The following is a 21,619-nucleotide window of genomic DNA, read 5'->3' on the forward strand; positions in this document are numbered from 1 at the left end:
AAGTCAATTTAATTCCACAAGCAACGTCTACAAAGTAGAAACCCTGATGACTGCAGGGGTGAAAAGAGGGGGGGAGTGGGGGTTCTGTAACATCGAGGAAAACACGTATGCTTTCCTATATGAAAAGTCTACAACGTACTCTATCGACTCTCGGACATCGACAAAACGCGCTCGCGCCCGTCATCGACAGACTCGTCGACCCCTTCGACGAGGACTTCTTCCCCAACCATGGATTCCTCAGGATGCGGAGGCTTGAAGCTCTTCAGTTGGTTGTCGAGCTCAGCCTCGAGGACATCAGGTCCACAAGATGCAGCAACGAAACCGAGGAAAGGTGGTGATGGATTGAGTGGACGCGTGCAAAACTCAGGGTGAGCCTGAAGACCGATGAAGTAAGGATGTCCTATTAACACGTGGGCGGTTAGCTTTCAAGTCTGATGGGCAACATGTGAGCACTCATACCAGGTAGTTCCAGCACCTGCATCCGTTCTCCCTTTTCGTCTTTGCCAACGAAATGCAATCCACTGGCTTGGAGCCGGTCGATAAATTTGGGGTTGACCTCGTACCGATGACGGTGCCTCTCCCAGATCTTGCCCGCGCCCGCGTATAGTTTCCGCATGACCGACGACTCTTCGGTGCCGGGTTCGAAGACAGTCGGGCGAAGACCGAGACGCATCGTTCCGCCCATGTGAGTACGCGAGATCTCAGGCATGAAAATGATCACGTCGTCCTCAGCCTTGGAATTGAATTCTGTCGAGGTGGCAGCTGGAAACAATGTCTGATTGATATGGCACAAAATTTCGATACAAAGGACAGTATGCTTACCAGGGAGGCGGAGAATATTACGCGCCCACTCGATGACAGCGAGTTGGAAGCCGAGACAGATGCCCAAGAAGGGGATCTTCTGTTCTCGCGCCCATTTGATCGCGAGAAGCATCCCCTCAGTGCCACGTTCGCCGAATCCGCCCGGGACGAGTATACCCCTACGGTATTGTGCAGCTCTTATCTGTGTTAGGCATTCAAATGTGCTTACCCAGCGCCGACAATGGTTCGCCATGCATCGTGATACTTTTTAGGGTCCTCGTCCTGCGTAGAGGGTTCCAGATCTGACGATTCGACCCACTTTTAATCGATAAATCAGCGTGTGGGACGTATGGTGTGGTGAAAACAGACCTGAAGGATGAGTCTACGATGGCATCGGAATGCCGAGTGCTCTAGAGCTTTTGTTACGGACATATACGAGTCCTTGAGGTCAGTGTATTTCCCCACCAACACGATTGAGACCGTGTCGAAGAGGCGCTCCTGACTGAGATGAACTTTAGACGCGAACGATCCGAGTGAAGATAGATGCTGCTGACTCGATAGTTAAGCCTTTCCACCGACGTTCTAATTGGGTGCCTCGTTCCTGCATCTGCGGCGTCAATTGAATACTAGTCAGGTTCAACCGTTTTTTCAAGAACCCGACGATGTTCTGAGACTGTAGCAACAATGGAACATGGTACACAGAGGACACATCGTGCACGCCGACGACCTGTTCCGAATGAACGTGGCAGAACATTGAAATCTTCTCTTTGGTGGCGGCTTCTAGTGGTTGTGAAACGGTGAGGCGGCATGCGATCTTCATTCGTACTTGATCAACGTCCTGCGAGCGTAGTATTATCGAATTACGGGACAAACCAGATCGGGAAGTAAACCCAAACCGCGCAGCGCATGCACAGTCGTTTGTGTTGGTTTTGTCTTTTGCTCGCCGTGCATATCTGGCACGAGCGAGACGTGAATAAGTGCAAAATTTTCATGGCCTACGCGGAATTGGAATTGTCGCATGGCTTCGACGAAGGGAGCAGATTCGATATCACCAACGGTACCGCCAAGCTATGTCATTGTTGAAGAGTCCGCTGTATGATGAGCGAGAGGAGAACACGTACCTCCACGATGCACACGTCTGGTTCCTCGCCTGTCTCGTCTACAGGAATTTTCGAGACACGCTCTATCCAGTCTTGTATAGCATTTGTTACATGGGGGACAATCTTGGGGTGCGTGCATCAGGGCAATAGCCAATTAAATACGCGTTATACAAGGTACACTCACCTGGACGGTCTTTCCTAAATAATCTCCCCGACGCTAGGATGTCATAAGGGCCACAGTCCACGGATAGGGGCAATAACGCACACCTCTTTCTCTATCACTTGTTGGTAGATCTTGCCAGTCGTGATGTTGTTGTCTCGGGATAGCGTTACATTGAGATATCGTTCATAATTGCCGAGATCCAGGTCGACTTCACCGCCGTCATTGAGAACATACACCTCACCTATCTCCGATGAGTCAAAAACGCGTTCTCACTGCATCGCGTCTGGATCTCACCGTGCTCAGTAGGACGCATAGTGCCCGCATCTACGTTCATATAAGGATCTATTTTGATGGCAGTGACTTTGAGCCCCGTCATCTTGAGCAAAAGGCCCGTCGACGACGCTGCGAGAACAGGTTTCAATACACGAGCTACGAGTCGTGCTACTGTTTCGTACCAATGACCCCCTTTCCAATGCCACTCACAACACCTCCTGATACTAGGATATACTTTGTCATCACAACTGATATTGTTGGTGACAATGGAGGAAGGGTACGGTCGATTGCAGGGACCAAGTTTGAAAAACTTCGAGACGGTGTCGGGAGCCTGCGATCTGGCGCGGCAATGGCCGAATAGAAAGATGCACGTGACTACCCAACTCGCTTCACAGCCGCGCTCCAGCGTCCAAGACGCCTGGTAGCTGGTTGGGTCATTGCGGCCAAAGCCTACGGCTCAAGAATTTGACTCTAGATGCTTTATAGCCTTTGAGATGTCATCATGACCGATGTTCTGGCTGCTTTTCTGTAGAAAGTCCGTTTTTGTCGCTCCAAGATTGCTTGAGCACATACGGCTAGGGCTTAGGCCGACTGTACCAATCAACTCGTTTTGACGTTGGACGGTGCTATCAGCACTCCCCGAGACTCAAGGGTCCAATGTTGGATTCTCACCTAGCTCAGGATGGCTCGTCATATCGGTTTATGATTGACCATCATCCTCGGCGTCTCGCACACCGCTCATCCCCATATATTGTCTTCCCTCCCTTTTGATTCAAGTATCTAAACTTGGGTTGGACTCTTTTTCTCATCAGGCCCCCTAACGCTCAGGGCCCTCCCACGAACAGACCTTTTTTATGATAAAGGTCTCCTCGAGGGAAGGTTCCAGTCCCCATAGCTTCAGTGACTATCGCGGGCCCTTAGAATGCATTTTACAGAATCTCTTGACATGAGTTTACGCCTGTCGTGATGGGCTCATTCTTGTTCCGCATCGCCGTCACGCCCCCTCAATTAGCAGCGTACATCTCGCTTTGCCGTCGTCAAATGGGACTGTTGTGGCGCCCAAAAACGATCAGCTGTTGATCTTTCCGACTTTCGTGCCTAACTTCGGTGAGTTTACTCCTTTTGCGGATTATCGTGCGGTATATAAACCCAAGGCATCCTAAGATTCTCATACACCGGTAAAGCCATGACCACCTCTGCTTACACCCGCGTCGCCGTCGTTACTGGGGCTGCTCAAGGCATTGGGCGTAGCATTGCGTTACGTTTGGCTGCTGACGGACTCAATGTTATAGTGAATGATCTTCAGAGCCAACAAGGAGCCCTGGGCGAAGTGGTCGCCGAGATCGAGACGAAGGGTGTCAAAGCCGTTGCATATACAGGTAATGTGTCAGTCGAGGACGACGTCAAGAATCTAGTCCAAAAGGCTGTCGAAAAGTTTGGTAGATTGGATGTTGTGCGTGATTGTTTACTCTCTGCATGTTGTAACGAACCTAACATGTCTTATGCGTCAGATGGTTGCTAATGCAGGCTTCGGGGGCCAGATCTCTGCGATAACTGATGGTTCGTTCACCTGACTATTACTCGACGGACATCCTTGACTTATCACGGTCTCGGAATAGTATCTCTTGACGAATGGAGAGGCCTCATGTCTGTGAACCTCGATGGTGTCGTTCTTTGCTACAAGTATGCGGCTGCCCAGATGATCAAGCAAGGAGATGGTGGGCGGCTTATAGGTATGTATTCTGTTCATGAAGGTCCCATCGGCCCCCAAGAATCTTACACCTCGAGCAGCTGCGTCTTCAATATGCGGAAAGAAAGGTTTGCTTGAATCTTCTTCCTTGCAAACATTCGTCATGGCAGTTGGCAGGCTTTGCTAGACTTACCGCCTATTGCGCGTCCAAATTCGCTATCCGAGGTCTGACACAGTGTCTTGGTATGTAACCCTTCCTTGTTTAGATCGTACAACTCCTTATATATCACAGCACTGGAACTCGCCGAGCATAACATCACCGTGAATGCATATGCGCCAGGCATAATTCCAACTAAATTGAGTAAGTATCAGTATCCATTCTTAATTGATCTTTTCGACCCTATCAACGCCGTCAACAGCAAAGTCTGTCGGCGATGGCGGGCTTGACCCTATCAAAGAGGTCAGTCTTACTATTGAATGTCGAATGTGCCAATTTTTTATGGTTGTGACTCCATATACAGCTCATGAAACTGCCGGATGCGCGCACCGGGACGACAGAAGATATCGCAGCTTTCGTGTCGCACGTTGCATCGCCGCAATCCAAGTTCATGACAGGTATGCGTCTATAGAAGTTCACTTGAATCTTGAACATTCCCGTCTGATAAACGTACAGGACAAACAGTGATCATCGATGGTGGAATTTGCTTCGATTAAGGACACTGTATGTCGGGAATGAGCGACTGCAAGTATATATGGTGATATGTTGTATAACAGCTATTTTCTTTTCCCAGTGTGAGTAGTGAAGAACCTGCGCCAATATCAGCCAATACTTTAGATCGGTCTCTCCAGAGGTCGCGTGCACTAGGCTGTACTTGTTCAATTTCGGTGTAAGGTGCGTAAGTTGCTCGCCTACGTCAGATTTGATACTCGTTGCAGGCTCCTATTTTTCTCGTCAAATTCCAGACCCCTAGGGTGCTGAATGACCCTTTTTGTTCCCTGATCACATAGCTGTTTCCCTTCCTTTTCCGAGGTCGGACACGAGGATTACTGTCTAACAAATGCACTAATCATAGTGTCAACCTTTTTATTTTGACCGTAATAATTGGCTTTTCATGATCAGGATGGAATTGAGATCAGCGATACCTACAGCGACGTCTCTAGTCAGCCATCTGCTATGTATGACGGTACGTCTTTATTCCCACCGTCACCCTCGAGGCCTGCTTCAAGTACGAAGCTGATCAAACGATCAAGCAAGAACATGATGAGTCACTAATACTGTAGGCTGTCAATCCACGGAACTTTGACGTGTATTGAACGAGGCGCATTATCGTTGTGCAGCAAGACAGGTTAGCTTGGTAGGCTTGGCCGCATATCGCACATCTCATTTAGCCATTCAAGCCATAGCAGAATGTGTTGGTGCAGCGGCTCTCCAATCACTCTCATCGAAGTTATCAACGCTGTTAGCAGCGGGCCGCAGACAATCTAGCTATCCTAGCTCTTGCGTATATCTGCCAAGCCTCTGCAGTGGCTACGAGACACGAGATGTTCGTCTAGGATGCGACGTTCACTAAGGAGTGGGTTTTGTCAAGCTATGTCTTTCAGCTAAAATTCGTTGGGGATGTTAGTTCGGGGCACACGACATACCTTTCCTTGTCATCGTTATCGTATGTCCTCATCGTTACGCACACCTAATGGACTCGTCGACGTGGGTGGGATGCCACCAACATGCTGTGCCTACAACACGTGCACGTCATACAAGGTGACCACGAATGAACCTATTTATTATCGAATATTCAATTGCCTGGACGCCTAGATGTGTTAATACCTTTGAATATTGCAGAGGTTGGAGACACATTGCGAAGCACTTAGTAGGGAGTGGCGCCCATGGCGCACGCTGCTACGATTGGAAGACAGGGCCAGTAGGCGTCACGCTGAACCTCACCCTATCCCCTCTCCCAGGGCCGCCGACGCAAAACTCCCGCCAAGTCCACTTCCAACCCGCTACACTCTTCTCATCGATCTCTCGCTCCATCCCTAACCGATGAAACAACCCGTACCCGTGACGCTCCGCGAACAGCAGCGTGATCTCGATCACGCCAATGGGAGGCGGCGCCGACCTGGGTGTGAGCCTGATGTGCCCCGTATCTGGGTCCCGATTCAGCTCCTTTCGACGACCGATGACAATCGCCCAGGTCTCCCTGTCATCGTAGGCTCTCATCGTTGCCGTCTGACGGCGGCCCGTGTCTCCCAAAGACCCACCGTCCCCTCTAATGACCAACGCCGCTCTTGAATAAAACCTGAAATACCCCGAATCACACATAACGCCCTTCGGTGCTCCCTCCGATTGCCATACATCTTGCGTTCCGATCGCTTCGAATGCCAGCATAGGCCCCTCTCGCGTACGTATGTACGCCCTGCCACTCTCAGACGTCTCAGGCATGGCAGGCAGCGTCGAGATCTCCACAGACGACGGCATCTCTGGCGCGATATATAGCCACGTCGCCCTCTCCCCGCGGTCCATCAACACCTGGATCAGCTTGATTGTCGCCTTCGTACGCTCCGCGGCGTGGAATTGCGAGACATCGAGGCTGACGCCGAGCAGGTCCATGAGGCTGAAGACCATGTCGACGGGCCGCGAAGACGACCGTGCGAAAGCCGATACCCACAGGTACTGACCTGATCTCCCAGTTTTGAGTGCGCGCTGTAACAGTTTTGCGGCGGGGGTATAGATGACTCGAACGGGGAAATGATCGTGGTGCATCGACAGCGTCGGCTCATGGTATTTAAAACCAGCCACACCCCCCGCCATCAGTCGAAAAAGCTCGATAAGATCGCACGCCGCGGAACGTCCTGGCTCGACTATGGTCTGAAGGGGACTGGGGGTGTGATGGAGAAACTCGATGAACTTGGGGCTAAATCTGGATCCGCATTGCTGCTCCAGGAAATCGAAGTATGTCGTATGGGTAAACGCGAACACGCACTTCAGTCTGTTCCTCCCAGGCGCCGACGCCTCCTGGAGCGTCCACGCTCTGTCAATCCATGTAGTCGGCTCCGATAGTCCTGCAAGCCGCACCAGACCTCCAGGGAAGACGAGACACGGGTCACAGTGGGCGTAGATCTGAAACATCCGCTGGATCTGCCAGTTTTTGTCGTCCTTCCTCGTCTGCAGAATGCATAGTCTGTCTATCCACAGTATCGATCTTCCGAAACAGTGTGCTGCAATACATGCCGTGCGCAGAACATCGATGCTGATGTGGTCTGCATGCTCGGCACCCTTGACACTGAAGCTACCTTCGGGAGGCGTTGTCCCTGTTGGTATTTGGAGATCGCGCCAAGGGTAGGAGATGGCAGCAAAGGAGTATTCCGGCAAAGATCCATCTGGCCATTCGATTATGCGGAGCACGTCAGAGTCGATAAAGGCATTGCAGTCAAGGAAACGAAAACAACATGGAACAGCATGCTCGTCAAGGCTGACGGTGGCATTGGCGAGATTGAAGAGTGGTATATCGAGAGCTAGTCGGGGAGGCATCGTGAACTTTGACTTGATGGTGAACAAAGGTCTATCTTGGTCGCCTGGGTGCGGCAGTTACCGAAAAAACATTCCAGCTACTGTACTTACTGTATCGGAAAAGCATCCTAATGAACGTCAGGTGAGCTTGGCTTTGCATAATAATGGATTGATATTGACACTGATGTTGTAGTAAAGATTGGAAAATTAAGACATATTAGTTGGATACTGACAATGACAGGCCCTTGAGACTCGTGCGACACTGCAACGTGATGAGTCCTCCATGCTGCACCAAGTGAGCAGGCTCGGCCGATATACGCGGTATGACACAGACTTAAAATAGAAAGATAGAAACCATGTGCATAAGTCTTGTCCGCTCACGCGTGCATACAATGATGAGGTGACGTGGTCGTTCGATATGATAGCGTTGAATCAGTGGTCCACCCGGTACAATATACATAGCGATGCGATATGATGGCACTTACTTCTGGTTCTGACTATTGAGCCCTAGGTCAGGAGTCACATCCACTTAGTCGCCAGAGCGTGCAGGCCATGAGTTGTAGGCAGTTCGATGTTGAAGCGACAGGCTTCTATGTCGGAGAGATCTTCACGAAGGCCAGTCGGATTGATGCCAGAGCTCTCCAGAGGCGCATGAAGACACGAAGCGGCCCTAGCATCACGATTCGTGAAGCATTGAAGCAGCCGGAGTATTGCTCGGATCTACGAGCTAGGGCATTGAGTCGGAGGGGTTCGTGAACTCGAATTCCTCCTTCGATCCTCTGCCTCGTGGAGCGCGCGCTATGGCATAGTACCATGCAGCTAATGATGGTCCAGGTGATGACCATCGCGTGGGAGAGAGTGATGGCAGGCTCAGAGTCCATCAGGTTGTCGTGGAAGAAGATGAGTAAACATACCTTGGGAGGCGTAAATTGCTGCAAATCAACCTTTGAAGCTCTCTTAAACGAACGATTTGCGCTTCGTGCAGGGCGTTGAGAGGATACCAGGTTTTACTCGCCAGGTGCAAGGTGATTCGATTAAACCGTCGATGTTCAATTTGTTGACAACAAATGGATGCAGACACGTGATTGGCAGGGATACAGATATATCGTCCGGGATATGTTGGAGCTTCGAGAAGCACGATCAGTTGACTCTGCATGTACACTGCTGCGGTGGTAAGCCTGCCCCTTCTTGTACTTATCTCCACATGCCTCACACATGCCTTCAGGGCTCAACGGCCTCGCCAGCGCTCGACACCGTTGTAGCATTGCCAGCACTTTAGCAGCATGTAGCACTCGACTCACAGGATTGCCTCCAGATGACGCAAATAGGAGACACAAGGGCCGCAGCGGGGGTCTCAGCCGGGAGACTTGCGATTGATCTGAGCAAATGCTCCCGGTCTCTGCTATTGTGCCAGTCACCTCGCTAGCCAGCGAACCAGCTGAGTCAACAGTATCGGGTGCCGCTATCGCTGGTCGACATCATTTTTCCAACACGCGGCAGCGCTCAACGGACGGTCTCAGAATCAGATCGTTTCGCGATATAGCTCGGACTGACGACCGATGGTATAGCTAGCTCGGAAATATATATAATAAGACCGTTACGTTGCGAGCCCATCGAACCGTTGCCCCACCCGCATCTCTCTGCTTGCTGTTCTGCTCTGCTCTGTCCTCAGCTCTATTGACCCTGGTCTTGATCCTCCAACTCTTGGACATTGAACGCGATTGGGTCCCTGCGAATGCTGCTCTCGGCTGCCTTAGCTGCAGCCCTCGCGTTCCCCGCGACGGGGTTCGCGAAACAGATACCGGTCGTCGATGGCGTCATCGGAGGCGTCGGAACTACGAGCGCGCCAGAGGCGGAGACACTCACGGCCGATGCATCGACGGCTGCGGACGCGATCACACCTGGCGCGCTGCGCGTGACGGAAAACTCTGGTATCTGCGGTACGCGCGCTTTCACTTTCCCTGTGTCCACGAGGTCGGACAATGGTTTGATAGTGGGTTGTGGACTTTGTAGAGACGACGCCGGGCGTGTACCAGGCGTCGGGGTACGGAGACCTCACGTCGAACGAGAGTATCTGGTTCTGGTTCTTCGCCGCGCGCAACAACCCAGACACGGCACCCCTCATCACCTGGTTCAACGGCGGAGTAAGAAAACTGTTCTTCCGTCTCGATGCATTTAATTCCGCAGCTCATCGCCTCGTTGCGTCGTCAGCCGGGAAGCTCGAGTATGCTTGGCCTGTTCCAAGAGCTCGGGCCGTGCCGCATCAGCAACGACAGCAGCAGCGTCGCGTTGAATCCTTATGGATGGAACGAGAATGCGAATGTGTGAGTTGCTGATGTTGATCCAATAACTGCGCCTTCTTGAGCTCGGCCGGCAGGTTATTCATTGACCAGCCTGTTGGTGTCGGGTTTTCATATGGCTCTACGACTGTCGGAACGTCTCAGGCTGCGGCGTCGGACGTGTGGAAGGTACGATGCAACCCTCTTGAAGGCACTCGTGTGTGGTATAGGCGCTCACCACGAACCGCCTGACTGCAGTTCCTCCAAATCTGGTTCTCGGACTCCCGATTCAGCAAATACGCCAGCAGAGACTTTGCAATCTGGACCGAATCGTGCGTCTCGCTCACCTCCCTCCGTCCGCGATGCTTTGTGCGTGCTCAGATCGCCTGTGCTTTGCAGTTACGGCGGACACTACGGCCCGACGTTCGCTGCGTACTTCTTGGAACAGAATGCAAAGGTCGCGAATGGTTCGGTTTCTGGTCTTCCGATTAACCTGAAAGTGCTCGGCGTTGGCGACGGCCTCACGGTATGCGCCTCGCTCACTGCCAATCTCAACGATTCCTCATAAATATGACTAGGACCCACTGTCGCAATACCCCGGCTACATCACTTACGCTGCTAACAACCCGTACCACCCCCTAGTTTCCTCTTCTGTCATTAAACAGGCCAACACTTCCTTCTACCAGACAAACGGCTGCCGTGCCCGCGTGCGTCCTCTCACTCCTTTCCTCCACACATCGCGCCCGGCGGCTCAGACGTGCGGGGCCCACAGATCCAGAACTGTTACAACAACGGCACGAACTCGGTCTGCTCGTCCGCGCAGAGCTACTGCAACAACAACGTGCTCTCGCCGCTCGCGGGCGACTACGACGTGTACTACGTGCCCGCGACGGACCCCGACCCGTACCCCCCGGATCTGACCGACTACCTCACCAGCGACGCCGTGACGTCGAAGATCGGCGCGCAGGCGACGTGGAAGGAGACCAGCAACACCGTGTACAACAACTTCGCGAACACCGGCGACTGGATGCGGAACTCGGCGCCGAATCTGGAGACGGTCATCAACGCGGGGGTGAGTCGCTCGTGCTGCGCTCGTGGCGATTTGCTCACCGTGAACAGGTCCGCACGATCATCTACGACGGGGACGCTGTACGTGATTCCCAGGCAAGGGGCAGCAACGACCCGGTTTGACATTCACCTTCTAGGATTACATCCTCAACTTTAACGGCGTAGAGGCCATGGTGAAGCCCTCCCTCCCTCCGCTCTCGCGCTCAACTAACACTCCCGCGCGCGCGCGCACGCAGGTCAACAACCTCAAGACCAACTTCTCGCGCGAGTACGCGACGCAGGCGTTCTCCAACTTCACCGTCGACGGCGTCTCCGCGGGGCTGTACAAGAACGCGGGCACGTTCTCGTACGTGCGCTTCTTCGGCGCGGGGCACGAGGTGCCCGCGTACGAGTGGGCCTCGATCCCGCGCGGCAAGGCCGCGCTGCAGATGTTCGCGCAGATCATGGCGGACGAGTCGCTTAGGGGCACGTGAAGCGGGCGAGGCGTGGTGCGGATGTTCGATCGCGAACAGGGAAATCTGGCGGGACGGCTCAGGGATAGTTTTCGTTTCTTTTTTTTTTTTTTTTTGCTATGGGTTTCGTGTGAGGGTAGTAAGGCGCGTGTTTTGATTTGACGACGTGAACGAACGATGATGTTTATCACACTGATGGGCGGAACGATTGAACAGCAAAACATGCATGCAGCCCACCGGTGTGTACGACGCTGCGCGCGGCTGACAACTGCTAGTCTGCCACGTCGACGAAGGAAGGCCGGCACACGATATCCGCAGAGTCCAGACATGGGCCGTTATAGCCCGCTATAGCGACGGACGAAGGCCTCGCTCAACCCACCCGCCTCTATTTCACTGCCCGCGAGCCCTTCTTCCTTCGATACATAGACAAACCCCTCCTGTGACCAGACTCGCCAGTCGCACCTTCGCGGAAGCAGACCAAGTTCGCGCACGCCGCACGCATACATATGCCTCCATGCCTCTCGATCCAACTCCGTCAGCGCGAAGAATTCGCCAACGACGAGGACGCAAAAAAAAAAAAAGTAGGCGCCCCGTGGGGTGGGGCGCGACGCATACATGCACGATCGGGCAAGTAAGTAAATAAGTGTAAAGTGCCGTCGCACGATCATCGTGCGCGTCGTCCTCCGCGTCTCATCGCATCGCATGGCGAACCGTCATAACAATCCAAGAACCTCATAGCCAGGATCCCACCGCGTCTCGTCTCATACCCATAATACAAACCGCACCCGCACCCGCACCCGCACCCGCCTCACATCCGCGCTCACTCCCTCTTCTTCCCAAGCCCCCAAAACCGCCCCCTCCGCCTCTTCTCCTCCACCTTCCTCCTCGTCTCCTCCTCCACCTCCTCCTCGCTCAGCTGCTCGCCCCTCGCATACCACACCACCGACGCCATCCCGAGCACCGCCGCGAGCACGCACCCGGCCATCGCGCCGATGCCCTTCGAGTGCCACCCGTTCCGCTGCGGGAACGGCCCGACGGTGAGCCCCGACAGGTCCGTCGTCGACGCGTGCCCCGCCGCGTTGCCAGAGATCGGCATCCCCAGCTGCTGGCACTGCGACGTGAGGTACGGCGGGACGCTCCCGCGCTGCTGCACGAGCGCCGGCGCCTCGAGGAAGGTCACGGCGAGCCCGACTTCGAGATGCCATTCGATGTGGCCTGTGCGTCGCCTGTCAGCCGAAACGTCGCCAAAACAGAGCGATACAAAACAAAATCAAACGGCGCAATAAAAAGGGACGGCACGCACAATGGAAGAACCACGCGCCGGGGTTGTCGGCGATGACGCGGAGCGTGACGGACGTGCCCGAGGGGACCTGCACCGTGTCGCGGCGCATCGGGTTCTTCTGCCCCTCGACGATCGGCGGGTTCAGCGTCGCGTTGTCGGACGTGTAGTCCTCCGAGCGGCCCACGATCTGCATCTTGTGCCCGTGCAGATGGCTGCGCGTCGTTCGGTGCACGGAGGGGAAAGAACCGGGTCAGCAAGGCGCGGTGTGAGGCGGGAAGCGACGCACAAAGGATGCTTTCCCGCGTCCCCGTTCTGCACGACGATGTCGAACACCTTGAGATGATCCACGACGATGTGGTTCGGGCCATACGCCTCCGCGACGGTCGCGTTCTCCGCGAGCGTGCGCTCGGACAGTATCGTCGGCACCAGCGGTGCGTTGTACGTCACCTGGTTGAACATCGCGTGGTTCGTGCCGTCGTCCATCGTGTCGAACGTGACCTCGAGCTCGTACGTCTCGTCGACGGGCGGCATCGCCTCGACGGTGAGCGGGACGAGGTCGATGTCGGGCACGTCAGAGTAGGCGTCGATCGTCCCGAGGTCGGTGAGCGGCGCGCTCGCGGAGTAGGTGATGAAGGCGGTCGCGTCTGCGCGCACATCAGCATATATCCACCCACTTTAGAGAATAAAGTCGACAGAGGCGCACGAGTGACCGTAACTATAAAAAAGAGAGAAAACATGTGAAATTCAACACGCACTCGGGTTCAGGGTGTCCGGCACGGTGTCGAACATGTCGGTGTCCATGTTGGCGTGGATCGCCCAGTTGGTGACGTTGGTGTCGTTCCTAGCGGTGACGAGCACCGAGTAGCGCTGCGCGACGGTGACGCTAATGAGGTCGATCGGGTACTCCTCGATGTCCGTCTATCCCACCGACAGCCAATGAAACCAAATAAACAAGCCGCAAGGGTCAGCACGACTCCCATATGACAATAGCAGACGCGACGCACGCCGTCCGCCTCGATGATGCGCATATCGTGGCCGTCGATCCAGAAGAAGAACATGGCGAACGCGGCGGTGTTGACGACGCGCAGGCGGTACGTCTTTCCGGGCTCGAACGCGAGCGTCGCGTTCTCGTTGAAGCCGACGGCGGACGTCGAGCCCGAGGGCGACGTGCCGGGGGCGGGGGCGAGGTACGCGCCGTTTTGTGCAAAGTAGATGAGCGGGGCGTCTGTGGGGTGTGGGGCAAGCGTGAGCGGGAGAAGCAGCGAGAGAACGGTGGCGGGGCGGGGACGCGCACCGGGGACGGGCTCGGCGCCGCCGGGGTTGGAGATGCTGATGAACTGGTCGAGGAGGGTGGAGTGCTGGTCGTGGTACCAGTCGCCGAGGACGACGGTGTATTCCGCGTCGTACGAGTGGGCTTCTTTTTCGGGGTGGATGACGAGCGGTGCGCGCAGGCCGTCGACGTATTGGCCCTGCGAAGTCGTGAGTGGACGTAAGAGACGTAAAAGGAAGGGAGGGGACATACGGAGGCGTGCGCGTGGACCCAGTAAGAGCCCCACTGGCCGGATTCGTTCACGGGAACGACGTAGTCAAAGGTGTCGCCGGGGGGGATGCCGCTGCGGGACAGAAGGAGGGTCACGTGGAGTCAGCGGCGCATATATGCGGGGGACGCACCACTGGGAAACGCCGACGGCGCCGTCCATCCAGGAGGTGGAGTTGAAGTACATGCCGTGGTGGTGGAGACTGGTCGGCTCGTTGAGGGAGTTGTGCGCGTGGACGAGGAGGGTGTCGTTCGTGGACACGTCGACCGGGGGCGGGCTGCACAACGGGCGAGGAGTGAGCGAGGCTGAGGGCGAGGACGAGGGAGGCACTCACGGCCAGGTGCCGTTGACACCGATGACCTGTCGCTCGAAGAGGCCGTCGGGGTTGGCGTTTTCAACGTAGGTGATGTTCCACCATATTTCCTTGAGTGCGGCGCGGGCGGGGAGGGCGAGGGCGGCGAGGAGGAGCGGGGCGGACCGCATGGGGGGCGGAGGGGAGGGAGGAGGGACGGGTGGAGGGAGGGGATGGAACGGGTTTATGAAGCGAGGGATATATTGAGGCGTGGACGGGAGACGTCCCCTGGAGCGCGCCCCTAATCTGATAAGAATCTTCCACCGCCCTATCAGATAACCCGCCCGAAACGGCCATCGCATCACGGCAGCCCCGGGCCCGCGGAGACGGCGCGCGCCCTTTATTGGCGCGCGAATTTCCCATCTTATCAGATGCGCGCCCCGGTCCACCCGATAAGATCAGACGGGTCCTGGTCGCCCTCCAAGTCGCCGCCTCCCGCCTTCCAATACTTATATCCCCCCCCTCCCTCCCATCCCCCGTCCCTCTCCAAGGGCCCCCCTTCTCCCCTTCCTCCCTGCTCCTCCCTCCTCCCCCCCGTCGCCGCCACACGCAATGGCCCGCAACCTCTTCTCCGTCCCCATATTCTTCATCGTCTTCCGCGAGACCCTCGAGGCCGCCATCATCATCTCCGTCCTCCTCGGCCTCGTCGAGCAAATCGTCAACGACGACCCCGCCCGCCTCGCCACCGCACCCTCCATCTCTGCCTCCGACGACTCCGAAAAACACGCCCCGGACACGCTCGCCGCCGCCGCCGCCGCCAGCAACAGTGCCGACCCCGAGAAAAAATCACCGACACCCGATGCCGCGTCAAGCGAGGGCGAGGCAGACGTCCGCGCCCAGCCCGAGCTCGCAGCCGTCCCCGCCGTCGACGCCCTCTCCAAACGGCGCCTCATTCGCAAGATGCGCATCCAGGTGCGTGCGCGCGCGCGCTCTCCCTCCCTCCCTCCCTCCGGGCGAACCTGACCTCACCCGCCCGAGACAGATCTTCGCGGGCTCCGCCATCGGCCTCCTCATCGCCCTCGCCATCGGCGCCGCCTTCATCGCCGTCTGGTTCACCAAGGCCTCCGACCTCTGGGCCAAGTCCGAGGACCTATGGGAAGGTGCGCCCCCCGCACAGCGCGTCGCCGGGCGCGCGAGCTGACTGACTCTGTGCGCGTCGCGCGCGCAGGCATCTTCGAGCTGATCGCGTCCATCATCATCTTCATCATGGGCATCACCATGCTCAAGCTCGACCGCGCCAAGGCCAAATGGCGCGTCAAGCTCGCCTCCGCGTTCGATGGCCAGCGTGAGCGCGCCCCCGTCTCTACCCGCACCGTCCCTGCGCTGACCCCCGCTCGATCGCGCCCGCGCACACAGACGTCGACGGCCGCACGCGCACGGGCAAGTGGGTGCTCTTCCTGCTCCCGCTCATCACCGTCCTCCGCGAGGGCATGGAGGCCGTCGTCTTCGTCGGCGGCGTCACCCTCGGCCAGTCCGCCACCTCCATCCCCATCGCCGCCATCGTCGGCCTCATCGCGGGCCTCATCTGCGGCTTCTTCATCTACGCGTTCGCGAGCCGCTCCAGTGCGTATCCTCCCCCGCTTCTCCCTCGAGCTGGCCATGAGCGGTGGCGTACGTGCTGACGCGCGCGTGCAGCGCTCACGATCTTCTTGGTCGTGATGACGAACTTTATCCTGCTCATCGGCGCTGGGCTGTTCAGCCGCGCCGCGTGGTCCTTCGAGATGCACCACTTTGTCAACATGTACGTCTTCTCCCCCATCCGCCCCCCCCCCCCCCCCCCCCCCCCCCCCCAGCGTCGGCGGCGAGGTAGACGACACGGGCGGCGACGGGCCGGGCTCGTACAACGTGCACGGCTCCGTCTGGCACCTCGACTGCTGCAACCCCGAGAACAACTTCGACAACGGCGGCTGGCAGATCTTCAACGCGCTCTTCGGGTGGACGAACTCGGCGACGATCGGGTCCGTGCTCGCGTACAGCCTGTACTGGGTGATGGCGATCGTCGCGCTCGTGTGGATAAAGTGGCGCGAGGGGCGCGTGAAGCTCGCCGGGCGGTGGGAGAGCGCGGCGGGCGTGAGGAGGAGGGAGAAGAGGGAGAAGGGGGAGGCGGGGCTGCCGCTGTAACGGGGTTGCGCGCCGAGACGGTTATTTTGGGTTTTGTACCCCCGATCCATGCATGCCTCTGTTGCTTATGAGTACTACTGGCGGATACGTGCAACAACGACGACGACGACGACGACGACGACTGGGCGACTGGGACGGCTGTACAGTTGAGAGTCCCCCTGTGTGTCGCTGACTCGACGAGTGCGGCCGAGTGAGGGAAGATCGCGGGAACGGCCAAGTCGACGGACACGGCGAGCGCAAGGCTACGTATGTACTCGTACTCGTACTCGTACTCGTACGAGCAGCGTAGGGCCTCGTCGGTGCCTCGCCAGTGCCGTATGCCACGCAGCAGCTCCTGACCCCAAGCTTGACGCTCGACGCTGGAAGCTGAAGCGCCGAAGCCGGGCCCAGCCGGGCCTCCCGATCGAGTGTCCCGGCGGCGCCTAGGTCACGGGAACATCAGACTTGGCGCTCGCTCGACCGTCCTTCGAGTCTCCGAAGTGTCTTTGACCGTCCTCGGCGCGTGCTCAAGCTCCTCTTTGCACGCTCGAGTCTCGATAGTAGCCCAGAACGGCCCTCCACGGCTCCAACGTCCGTCGTCTGTCGCACACGCACACGCACACGCATACGCACACGCACAGACACGACCACGCGCTCGCCGCTCGCGCTCACTACCGTCCCCGGCGCACCGTGCGCCTTGATATACCCTGCTATACTACCCTGCTATACTACTCTGCTATACTACTCTGCTATGCCCCAGCGTACCCCAATGTACCGAGGCATCATGCATCATAACGACCATCCACGTTCGTCTCCATCCGCTCGGCACACCCCACGCAGAGTACATACGCCAGTCATACTCTGTCATACTCTGTCATACTCTGTCATACTGTGCCGTACGCCCCCCGCCCGCCCCACCCCGCCAATCCCAAACTCCAACGAAACTGCATCTTATCAGATCCGCGCCCAGCCCTCTACTAGCCCTCCCCGGAACCCCCATAGATCCCCGCGCGTCCGCGCCCGCAGCCGATCGCAGCGCCCCCACCGCCCCCACCTACAGCGCCGAGGCGGAGGACGGGGCGCGCGGCGCGCGGCGCGGAGGCGGGGTCGCGCGCGTGAGGGCCCGAGGTCGACTGAGGGCCTCTGGGGACGAGGGGCGCGCAGGCGGCGGGACGGCGTCCGAGCGCGCGATGATCCGCAAGGTGCGCATCCAGGTGCGCAGCGCGCGCACACCCGCACGGCGTAGACCAGCCTCTCAGCCCCCGTTCTTGCCTGTTTACTCGCTCGCTCGCCCGCCCGCCCGCCCGCCCGCAACGGATCTTCACGGGCGCCGCGCTCGGGCTCTTCATCGCCGCCTGGTTCACATAGGCGTCTAACCTATAGTCCAAGCCCGAGACCCTCCGGGAGGGTGCGTCCCCGCGCCGCCCCCGCGCAATGCGCCTTCGCTTCGTCCACTCGACGGCGCAGCGCCCGCAGTCCTGTGCACGCTTGGCACTGACGCCCGTCGACGTCGATGCACGCCTGAACCTCAGTGCCCGTTCTGAGGAAAACGAGACAGCGCGACGGACAGGCGGCCTTGGCTGGACTCTGTCTGTTTGCGAACGTCGACGCACACTCGATGGACCCATGGCCAAGTCAGTCCAAGTCGCGATGATCGGAAGGGTCGGACGATGCACGCCCGATCCGATCTTGGATCCGGTCCTTGCCCCCACTTGGATGACGTGCTCCAGCTCCGGATGTTTGCTCGCGTCTTTTTTTTTTTTTTGCGCCCTCGTTTCTCCTCATTTTTCAGGATGTATTGATAGCGACCACTGCGTGGTGGAAGAACAGGGATCGCGCGGAGTCCGTGCACCGTCCGCAGCTTTTTCCGTGCCAAGAGTTCCTGCGTTCTACGCAGTACATACGAGCGTCGAGCGCAAGCCTCGAGGTCGATGTGCAGTCTCACCAATAGCGTGTGCTGTTACCTTCTTCACAGCTCCTCTACGAGATACACACAAGGAAGACTACTAGCAAAGACAGTGCAAAGACTTGCCCGCACTGAAATGAATCGTCCCATGGGAGCCCATGGGGGTCTCCTGAGGCAATTGTGGTTTCGCGGTCTCAGACTGAGTTGTCCGGGACCAACAGGCACGAATCTGATCGAGATCAGAATCGTGGCTAGGCTCGGCAGGTCAGGTCCCGCCGGTCACCATGCGATGGAGACCCTCATTTATCTGATAAGATATAATGCACCTTCTCAGTCGCTGATGCAGATATTTTCTGGCAAATCTGGGCACGCTTGGCGAGGCGAGAAAAAAACGCTCGGGCAATGATCAAGCCTCGTTGTTTTTCACAAGGAGAGGAGTTGAGCCATGCCTGCCATGCCTCGGAATCCACCGCCCGCGAGTCACGCGAGGGAAGTGCTCGGCGAACGGGCCCAGCGGCTTGGAATGGCTTGGAAGCGCCGATCCACATGCACGCATGAAGAGCCGACGAGGCAAGACTGCGAGGCTCGATATTTGCTGAGGGACAAACACGCGTATCTCGGATGGGGTCGGGGCGAGCGTTGGAGCTGCGTCCATGTGTCGGCCGTCGAATTGAACATGGCACATGAAAATGAATCCGCGTGAGGGCGGGTGCCCGCTGTGCCCGAATACAGGGTGCACGACACAGGACGATCAACATATGCGGTAGCTCGTTCTGTGGATGTCCACCCAAACATGATCTGGAGAACCACGGAAGCGAATCGAGTCGCAAATGGGGGCCTAAGAAACTTTCGATGCGAAGGACGATCCGTGCGCACTTGTGCTTCGCGAAGCGTCGCAGGCGTGCATGGGGCACTGTGGAGCCTGGGTAACGTTGAGCGGCTGCACATGTGGTGTTCAAGACTTCGCGAGCCCTTCACGCGTGCGCCAAAACAAGCAGAAATGGGTGCCGGTGTGGGCTCGCCCATCGAAGCCGTAGCCATGCATGATACTGCGCGAAGACGTGATCTGCGCAAAAAATTGAAGACCTCAAACAGGGAAGTCGAAGGACGGAGGTATTCGGGAGAAGACGTAGCGCGCGGGGGTCCGTGATGGACTTAGATCTGAATGATGCAACGGGGTGGCGTAATAAGCTTCGTCTATGAATATGTAGATGTAGATATTGATGAGCAGAGACCAAAATTGTCCACGACCGGCGCGATAAATCAAGGGACAGACAAGCCTCGAGCAATTCGAGACAGCCATGACCTATTCCCTGTACCGTGGCGAACGTGCCGCAACGATCGTATGATGAAGGCCTGTAACTTTGATGTTCCTAGCGCGTGTACGGTATCAAAATTTTCTGGATCCAGGCATTGACTAGTTGACTGTACTTGGGTTCTTCCGGCAATGCCGTACAACGTTCCTGTGACCTGGTGAGGTGCCGCTTTGGAAAGAGACAAGCTATTCTTATAATGGCACCGTGAACGAACGGCTGACCTGACACACCGTGATCAGCGCCAGAACACATCTACATCATACTATACGTACCTACGGAAGGTAGATGTCCGCTAAATATTACACGCTTAAACACGATACCGCGAAGAGAGGCAATTGTGAGCATGCGGGGTATGCATCAGATAAGATATACCCCAAAATGCCTTGCAACAGCACCCGGCGTCGCGGAGTCGAACGAACTACGAAGAACTTCGCCCTCCGCGCGGGCGTAGTTGAGTGTATCAGGGCACCTCGGGGTGCGCTATCTGATAACCTAAAGAAGTCGACGCGAGAGGTCTTCGCGTGGGAGGTGGACCCTTGATTCGTCGTATCTGATACCGGCAGAGTCAAAGCAGTTGGAATGAATACAAACAGAGGAAGACAGGTGTCAGTCATCTGCACTAGCCAGGTCGATGATGATCATTCAAGAGGTCGAAGCAAGGCGATAGGAAGGCAAATTTGGCATTCGTGAGAGACGATCTAGACGTGAAGGTACACAGAGGATTGGTGATGATCCGGCGAGCGAAAGGCTGGTGATGATTGAGAGGAGTGATCGCTCGCAGAGTGGCAATAATCAAACAGCGTGTGCTCATCCTGACGCACCCTGACATGCGCAATGACTTCTACCCAAGTAAACTATCTGACAGGTGGATAGCGGCTCCATGGAGAAGTCGTCCGAAACCCTGTGATCACCTAGAGGAGACCTGCCTTAGATCCAGTCCTGGCCGAACAACAATGATACTGTGCCGATGGGAATCCCATACGAATTGAGCGGCAGAATCAAAGACGAGCGTCCTTCCCTACGTAGAAGATCCGCAACATCGAAAAAGGCATCGGAGACACCAGCGTAATGACTTGGACCCAAAATAGCGCAAGCGAATAGGTCCACGGGCTCAGACGTGATGCATTGCTCCAGCATATAGTATTCCTAGATAGAGACTAGGCCTGCAACAAGCAAGGACAGCTGATCCTCACATGCACGTCTGACTTCATGTGTGTGAATCGGGCATGATATGACTTGATGCTGCCAACCAGATATGACTCACCTAGATCCGTGCTGGATTTTTCGTGTGTAGAATGAGACGGGAAGTGGAAGGTGAAGATAAAAAGGAGTAGCGCAGCCAATTCAGTGTCAATTTGAGAGTGGTGCAGAAGACCCGAGAGGACATGTGCGCCGTGGAGAATGGACGTGGCAATTTGGAGCGTAGTTTATCTGAGTTTCGATGGGTCTTAGCTGTGAAAGAGTCTGTCAGTGCCTGTTTGGTGAGTAGTCCCGATATCTCAACATCACAGCTCAAAGAGCAGCCATTCTGCACTAGGTCAAAATCCAACCACCGAATAGCGACTGATTGCGATATGGTGAACTGGATCCAATTCTTCAGGACGGGGGATGAGTTGCTACAGATATAGACGAAGTTATCCTTGCTATTATGAGGCCATGAATTCATGAGAAGGTACAACAGTTCAAGCTAAAGGGGGAGGAAAATGTCAAGCTGAGGGCGAGTAGCGGAAGGTGGCGGACGTGAGAAATTCAAGAACGCGATACATGTCGGCCAGATTAGATGTGTTGATA

General features: G+C 56.4%; 8 protein-coding genes across 8 annotated transcripts; 5 read left to right on the forward strand and 3 right to left on the reverse strand.

Moving 5' to 3' along the window:
• Positions 1-112: 112 nt before the first annotated feature.
• Positions 113-2,580, reverse strand: HETIRDRAFT_481272 (uncharacterized protein; the record flags this gene model as incomplete). The annotated part of the gene is made up of 12 exons (XM_009553742.1): positions 113-400; positions 460-762; positions 823-980; positions 1,031-1,119; positions 1,171-1,303; positions 1,356-1,615; positions 1,675-1,869; positions 1,923-2,024; positions 2,086-2,118; positions 2,169-2,305; positions 2,359-2,466; positions 2,520-2,580. The coding sequence occupies 12 exons, from the start codon at positions 2,578-2,580 to the stop codon at positions 141-143; spliced, it is 1,839 nt and encodes a 612-aa protein (XP_009552037.1). The 3' UTR covers positions 113-140.
• Positions 2,581-3,523: 943 nt separating this feature from the next.
• HETIRDRAFT_481275 (uncharacterized protein) lies at positions 3,524-4,816 on the forward strand (the record flags this gene model as incomplete). The annotated part of the gene is made up of 9 exons (XM_009553743.1): positions 3,524-3,790; positions 3,849-3,897; positions 3,957-4,070; positions 4,129-4,155; positions 4,205-4,270; positions 4,320-4,388; positions 4,447-4,487; positions 4,549-4,642; positions 4,701-4,816. The coding sequence occupies 9 exons, from the start codon at positions 3,524-3,526 to the stop codon at positions 4,739-4,741; spliced, it is 768 nt and encodes a 255-aa protein (XP_009552038.1). The 3' UTR covers positions 4,742-4,816.
• Positions 4,817-5,785: 969 nt separating this feature from the next.
• On the reverse strand, positions 5,786-7,556 carry HETIRDRAFT_181277 (uncharacterized protein; the record flags this gene model as incomplete). Its single annotated transcript, XM_009553744.1, has 1 exon — positions 5,786-7,556. The coding sequence occupies one exon, from the start codon at positions 7,554-7,556 to the stop codon at positions 5,925-5,927; it is 1,632 nt and encodes a 543-aa protein (XP_009552039.1). The 3' UTR covers positions 5,786-5,924.
• A 1,714-nt stretch (positions 7,557-9,270) lies between these two features.
• Positions 9,271-11,355, forward strand: HETIRDRAFT_329337 (serine carboxypeptidase S10; the record flags this gene model as incomplete). The annotated part of the gene is made up of 10 exons (XM_009553745.1): positions 9,271-9,475; positions 9,549-9,679; positions 9,747-9,859; positions 9,901-10,003; positions 10,073-10,146; positions 10,214-10,340; positions 10,393-10,521; positions 10,587-10,886; positions 10,934-10,963; positions 11,119-11,355. The coding sequence occupies 10 exons, from the start codon at positions 9,271-9,273 to the stop codon at positions 11,353-11,355; spliced, it is 1,449 nt and encodes a 482-aa protein (XP_009552040.1).
• Positions 11,356-11,428: 73 nt separating this feature from the next.
• On the reverse strand, positions 11,429-14,637 carry Fet3 (Fet3 ferroxidase; the record flags this gene model as incomplete). The annotated part of the gene is made up of 10 exons (XM_009553587.1): positions 11,429-11,451; positions 11,905-12,549; positions 12,638-12,828; positions 12,903-13,260; positions 13,372-13,534; positions 13,621-13,841; positions 13,911-14,085; positions 14,139-14,226; positions 14,285-14,431; positions 14,489-14,637. 9 exons carry the CDS (start codon positions 14,635-14,637, stop codon positions 12,155-12,157), a joined length of 1,887 nt encoding a protein of 628 aa, XP_009551882.1. The 3' UTR covers positions 11,429-11,451; positions 11,905-12,154.
• Positions 14,638-15,058: 421 nt separating this feature from the next.
• Positions 15,059-16,627, forward strand: hft1 (Heterobasidion Fe transporter 1; the record flags this gene model as incomplete). The annotated part of the gene is made up of 6 exons (XM_009553746.1): positions 15,059-15,418; positions 15,489-15,606; positions 15,675-15,791; positions 15,863-16,069; positions 16,142-16,251; positions 16,313-16,627. The coding sequence occupies 6 exons, from the start codon at positions 15,059-15,061 to the stop codon at positions 16,625-16,627; spliced, it is 1,227 nt and encodes a 408-aa protein (XP_009552041.1).
• Positions 16,628-16,694: 67 nt separating this feature from the next.
• HETIRDRAFT_455469 (uncharacterized protein) lies at positions 16,695-18,557 on the forward strand (the record flags this gene model as incomplete). Its single annotated transcript, XM_009553747.1, has 7 exons — positions 16,695-16,767; positions 16,819-16,873; positions 16,939-17,034; positions 17,099-17,296; positions 17,367-17,964; positions 17,990-18,344; positions 18,412-18,557. The coding sequence occupies 7 exons, from the start codon at positions 16,695-16,697 to the stop codon at positions 18,555-18,557; spliced, it is 1,521 nt and encodes a 506-aa protein (XP_009552042.1).
• A 400-nt stretch (positions 18,558-18,957) lies between these two features.
• On the forward strand, positions 18,958-19,662 carry HETIRDRAFT_430303 (uncharacterized protein; the record flags this gene model as incomplete). Its single annotated transcript, XM_009553748.1, has 2 exons — positions 18,958-19,211; positions 19,245-19,662. The coding sequence occupies 2 exons, from the start codon at positions 18,958-18,960 to the stop codon at positions 19,660-19,662; spliced, it is 672 nt and encodes a 223-aa protein (XP_009552043.1).
• Positions 19,663-21,619: the final 1,957 nt, after the last annotated feature.

The sequence above is a fragment of the Heterobasidion irregulare genome, assembly GCF_000320585.1.
Source record: "Heterobasidion irregulare TC 32-1 unplaced genomic scaffold scaffold_12, whole genome shotgun sequence".
In the NCBI taxonomy this organism is placed as follows: domain Eukaryota; kingdom Fungi; phylum Basidiomycota; class Agaricomycetes; order Russulales; family Bondarzewiaceae; genus Heterobasidion; species Heterobasidion irregulare.